Source organism: Arachis stenosperma, chromosome 4 (assembly GCF_014773155.1).
Source record: "Arachis stenosperma cultivar V10309 chromosome 4, arast.V10309.gnm1.PFL2, whole genome shotgun sequence".
NCBI lineage: Eukaryota > Viridiplantae > Streptophyta > Magnoliopsida > Fabales > Fabaceae > Arachis > Arachis stenosperma.
This window is the reverse complement of record NC_080380.1, coordinates 75,882,897-75,888,806: the sequence shown is the minus strand read 5'-3', so window position 1 is coordinate 75,888,806 and position 5,910 is coordinate 75,882,897. Positions and strand designations below refer to the sequence as shown.

General features: G+C 36.1%; 1 protein-coding gene across 1 annotated transcript; it reads left to right on the top strand.

Annotated features, from left to right (window-relative positions):
* Positions 1 to 1,478: 1,478 nt before the first annotated feature.
* Positions 1,479 to 5,309, top strand: LOC130972987 (putative FBD-associated F-box protein At3g50710). Its single transcript, XM_057897348.1, has 4 exons — positions 1,479 to 2,435; positions 3,907 to 4,050; positions 4,130 to 4,428; positions 4,830 to 5,309. Exons 1-3 carry the CDS (start codon positions 1,578 to 1,580, stop codon positions 4,409 to 4,411), a joined length of 1,284 nt encoding a protein of 427 aa, XP_057753331.1. The 5' UTR covers positions 1,479 to 1,577; the 3' UTR covers positions 4,412 to 4,428; positions 4,830 to 5,309.
* Positions 5,310 to 5,910: the final 601 nt, after the last annotated feature.

The following is a 5,910-nucleotide window of genomic DNA, read 5'->3' as shown; positions in this document are numbered from 1 at the left end:
ATAGAAAATTTGGTCAATACTTAACAGCAACATCAAATGAACCTCATTCAATTCACATATGACCTAAATTTAGTTGAGATTTGAACAAAAACTAACTAAACAACCTCACATGAACAAGTTCAGCAAATTCAAGTGAAACCAAACAAAATGAATGTAAGTTAAACTAAGAAATGAACCTAAATTTCTTAAGGAATAACAAATTTGGTCAATACTTAACATTAACATCAAGTAAACCTCACTCATTTCATAAATGAACCGAATTTGGTTCAGATTTGAACAAAAACTAACTAAACAATCCCACATGAACAAGTTCAGCAAATTCAAGCGAAACCAAACCAAATGAACACAAATTAAACTAAGAAATGAAGCTAAATTTATTAAAGAATAACAAATTCGGTCAATACTTAATAGCAACATCAAGTAAACCTCACTCAATTCACTAATGAATCGACGAATTCGTTCAGATGTGAACAAAACGTTATAAATATTCAATCAGCAAGAAAAAAAACATTCAATTCACTTCTGCATTCAAATGAACTCAATTAAACTAAGAGATGAACCGAATTATTTATCAGAACTATTAAACTAACAACACGGTTTCATTCGATTCCCTAGTTACAGAAAAAAACAAGAAAAAATGAAATCAGAGAAATTAGATCTACTAAATGAACGAACTCAATCCACTAAACCTAAAATCGAATTAGTATAAATGCGAGATTTTTGAGAAATTAACTGAACATAATAACAATAGTTTTCTCAATATCTTACAGAATCTTTATTCTTGTTTTTGTGTGTTTTTTGTTGATGAATTCAAACACACTACCAGATTTTGCAATAGTTTCGCAGAGAATTTGAAATTACTTTGTTGCAGTTTTGAGTTTGAGGAACGAACCATTTTTCCTAATAGAGCGCGAATTGAAGTGATAACATTTGGAGTTTTCGGGCGCTTGTAACCACTCTCTTTAATGAGAGTAGGTTTTTTTTGTGTTGAGCCTATTTTAATTGGACTTGAATGCAAAAGGACCTGAATATGTAGCCCAACTGTATTTCTATTATGCTTTAACTACTTTACTAATTGGTTTATAATTAAAAAAAAAGTTGAATCTCTAGTAAAATAGTATAACAATATTTCATAAATAAAAAAAGTTAGTAAAAAATATTTGTATATATTTATATATATTATTTTACATATATTTATCACTAAATAATTAGCAACACAATAATAAGATATTTCATAATAAAATAATTAAAATTTAAACTTTTTTAAAACAACAGATATATATTTCTATATTATATTTAATTGGTAGTTCTTTTTTAATATTAGAATCGTTGAATGAGCATTGAATAATTGATTTGAGTATAATCTATGGTGAGCTTTCATTTAAAGTTTAAAAAGATGTTATAATTTATATCAAAGACACGTGTCGTGTGGTATTAAAGCACCTAGCCTCTCTCTCCCTCCTTACAGATGACAATAAACCAAACGCGCTCCCTACATATATACAAAGAACCCAGCAGCAAGCAAGGACGTAGTGTCCGGCCAAGCAGACAGAGTTGTTTCATTTCTCGTTCTTCAAATGGCGGAGCTCTCTGCGGACCCACCACCTAAGCGCCTCCATAATCTTTTCCCTGTGGCTGAAACCGCCGCAAATGCTACAGCCACTGACAGAATCAGTGAGCTCCCCGACGCCCTCCTCATCCAAATCCTCTCCCTCCTTCCAACCAAACAGTCCGTCGTTACCGGCTCCCTTTCGAAACGCTGGCGCCCGCTCTGGGCCTCTGTCCCTATCCTTGACTTCACTGATGGCATCGCGGGGACCGTCGACCGGCCCGAAAGGAATGAATCAAAATCCCTCGAGACCAGCGGGTTCTCGGAGTTCGTCTACGCCGTGCTCCTGCTGCACGAGGCCCGGTCAATTACCCGGTTCCGCCTGCGGTGCTCCCACTGGAGCTGCTCTCAGCGTGACATAGCCACGTGGCTGAGCCAGGCTGCCCGGCGAGGTGTCGAGCAGCTCGAGCTCAGCCTGTCACTGTCGCGCTACGTGGCTCTCCCGCGGAAGCTCTTCAATTTCGAAACCGTTGTGGAAATGAAGCTCGACGGCGTGTTCTTGAACGCGCTGGCGGGCTTCTCTGTGTCTCTCCCTTCGCTGAAGGTGCTGCACGTTGGGGATAGGGTTTTGTTTGGGTGCCATGATTACGTGGTGAAGCTTCTCGCTGGATGCCCTGTTCTTGAAAAATTGGTATTGGAATCAACCTACAGTGATGCATGTGGAGGACCCGTGTGTGCTCAGGGGATGTTTGATTTGAATTTGAATCGTTTGGTGAAGGCTAGGATTGGGTTCTCTTGGTACAAGACCTGCACCAAGTCTATATTCTTGATCATCAATTCCCTCTCGAATGTTCGATGCCTTTCTATTTTGTCCTCAACGGTTGAGGTATGATGCTTCTCTATCAGTTTTTGGTTTCTGAACTTGGATTTCTTTAAGTTAAATTAAGTCTGTTCAGGTTAAAACCGTAACTCTTGTGGTCTAGATAGGCTATTTGAACTTTGATTATTTCAGAATGTTGAAGTTCAGTTTTATGTCATGTGTGGGGCTTTGGGGTGACTGTTGAAAAATCACCTGAAATCATATGAAGTTAATTGAAGTTATGACTTTCTAGATGAAAATGGCATGATGTTGCATTGAATTCAGTATCTTGTTTTGAATTTATTGCACAATTTACAAAGTTTTGAATAGAAAAATGTGGTTTATGGCTGCCATCCCTGTTAAGGTTATGGCAATGGCTGGCCAGCAATCAAAAGCTGTTACTCTTGCCTATTTGTAACATGGCATTTTATTGAATTTACTCTTTATATTGGGCATGTTGTGGAAGTAAGAAATTAGATAATAGCCAAATCTGGTTACATGTTTGTCGTGATATAGTTAATGTTAGTCAATGTGGCCGGGCATGCATTCTGGCATATTTGATGCTAGAATGTGGTGTGCGGTGGTCACTCTTGAAAAATGCCATGGAATTATCTTAGATTGCAGAGCTGCTGTGGCACCAAAGGATGACCACAACTTAAAACCCAAATGACTTGCACTGACTGATGAGCTAGAAAATAGGGGAAAAAGAATCACAAAAAAGGGAGGACAGGTGCACAGGTAACTGTCTCATAAGTCTTTGAGGGACTACATCTTATCAAGCATGCGAAGCATCTAATGGAAAGGTCTGGGATGATGATGCATGTGATGATACATGAAAGTGAATTCCAATCCTTAAATTAGTTTGCTCCTTTGTGGGCTTTGGAGGATGTAAAATTCCTTTATTAGTGCAGCTCATTTGATGAAAGATAGATTTTGGTTAGGTTAAAATTATAAAATTTGGCTTCATAAGTTTGTTTAGACGTTTAGGGTGTAGAGTGACTTAAAGTTCCCTCACAGTGCACAGCTCATTTCGTGAAGGTTGGTCCTGATGAGGCTAAAACACGAAATTTGGCTCCCTGAACAATCTTTGGGATGTCGCCTTCCACTGTGGCATCTTCTGTCAATATTAAAGCACATGCCAAGAGCTAATCCCTTCACTGAGCTGCTATAGCCGCTGCTTTGATCAGGTTTAGGAAGTTAAACAAGTATTCTATGCTTTATTGAGTTTAACCATCAAGTGGTTTCTTGAGAGAGAATTCCAACGCAAGATTTGTTTATTTGATATAATATAATTTGTTTTTGTGAGAGAAGCTAAGATCTTGACTTATAGTTACAATGAAATTGAAGTAGAAGTTAATGATTTGTCCTGTTAAAAAAATTGTAAACTAGTCAATTACCTTCACTAACAGTTGGTTTCCATTGTTACTCATCTGTTTCTTTTGTATTTATTCCTCATTGAAATGTATTATTTCATGATGATATTACTTTCTTCATGCAGTGTCTAAAGGATTCTAGTGCAAGTGATATTCCAGTGTTCAACAATTTAGTTCAGTTGGAAATTTCATTTGGAAATTATTCTTGGGATTTGTTAACATACTTGCTTCAGCATTCCCAAAAGCTTGAAGTTCTTACCATCTACAAGGTTTGCTGAGTTGAACATCAAATTTTATTTCATCTGTTATTCTCTTGATCTTTACAGATTGCATCTGCTATTATTGCAGGAATCACAAAAACATGCAAATGGGCAAGAACCAGCTTGGAACCTTCCACTGGTTGTTCCTGAATGCGTCTTATCGCATCTCAAAGCATTCTGGCTTATGGAGTTTCAAGGATTGGATTGTGAGATGGGCTTTCTCAGGTATGTTATGCAAAATGCAAGAGTATTGGAGACAATGAAAATCAGTATGGCAAGCTCGTTAGATCCACAGACAAAACTCCAAATTCGCAGTTCTGTAACTGCGCTTCAACTGAACTTTCAAAGCTGTCAAATTACATTCCATTGAACATGATGTCAGAGAAGGTATGTTCTGTCGTAGTTTCATTTTGATGCCCATATAATAAAAAATATTAAAAGTGTTTATTGTGATCTCTATTTGGTACCTTGAATTTGACCTAAAATTGGTACAAATAGAAGCTTTTTGTACAATTGAAAGAATCTGAGAGTTTTTTTATTCTTCCCTTCCTCAACCTTTTTGTTAACAACTTACAAAATCCTTTTTCTGGTGTTTAACAATTTTATTTATTATGTTTATTGTTTAAATTTGCCATTTAATTTATATTGTAGAGCACTTTATATTTGTAGAAGATACATTACCTGTATCTATGTTTACCTCCGGGTAATTCAGAATGCCTTCATTTTAATGTACTCTTTTTACCTGGCATAAAAAGAAACTGGCCTAATGAATGCTTTTTTCGAAGCAGGAAATGCTAGTAGCAGTTTCTAGTGCAGAAACAGTTATCATGTAGAGATGTCACACAACAAATTCGTGTCAGAAGTTTTAGGGAGTCAATTTTGGTATGGACTGTATTGTTTTTCAGGAGCTTTTGTTTGTAAGAAATATTCTGAAGTCTTTCTTGTGTTGTTGTGAATAGCAATATGTAGGCAAGAAACACTTGGCTGAAGAGAAGTTCCCCTGATGTAGTTTAGGGAAAGATATATAACTTGCTGGTTTTTATTTGTATTGTGTAAATTAGCCACCCTTTCAGAACTAATTGGTGTAATCCACAATTGCATAGGGCTTAGCCTCTACAAAAATTGATCCTGGGATGTGAACTCATAAGGTTATCTATTTATTTATGGTATTTATTATTGTAATGGTGGTGAATGAAACTGAATCTTCCTTGATTGGAAAGTATCAGCATTGTTTACATTAATGAATTTTGGTATTTTACATGAAATAAGTTTTGTAATGCACTCCGTGCGATGAGAAAATTCATAAAAGTAGGTCGGTCTTGTGAACTGGTTTGTGGTTCTCAAGCCATGCTTTTAAGAGTATATCGTTTAAAGGATTTATTCTAGATGTAAAACTTTCCAAATTGACATATTAGATGACCCTTTTAACAGGAGAACTAGATCTCTGGTCTAGATCTCTTGAATTGCTTTTAATGAGTACGGATAACTATAATGTTCAGTCTAGCCAAATAAATACATATTAAGTTAAAGACATCAAGTTACTGCAATTTGCAGCAAGGTAAGACCGTAAAAGCTAGTTTGCTATTTGAACCCTGGATTTCACACTTTAGCAACAATAACAGCATAATTTTATCCCACAACTTGGGATTCGCCTCAGGTTGGAGTTAGTTATATGTATTAAATGATATCATTATATTTTGTCAAAAAAAACAATGTTTCTATTTAGCTCATTGATTGTCAAATCTCTTTTGAGAAGCTTATTTAGATTTTTCTCAAGCTTTTTATGGAGGCTGTTATTTCACCACTACCGTTAATTTAAGTATTTAACAACCAACAACTACATGGTTTTGTAGTTGTCTACAGCATACT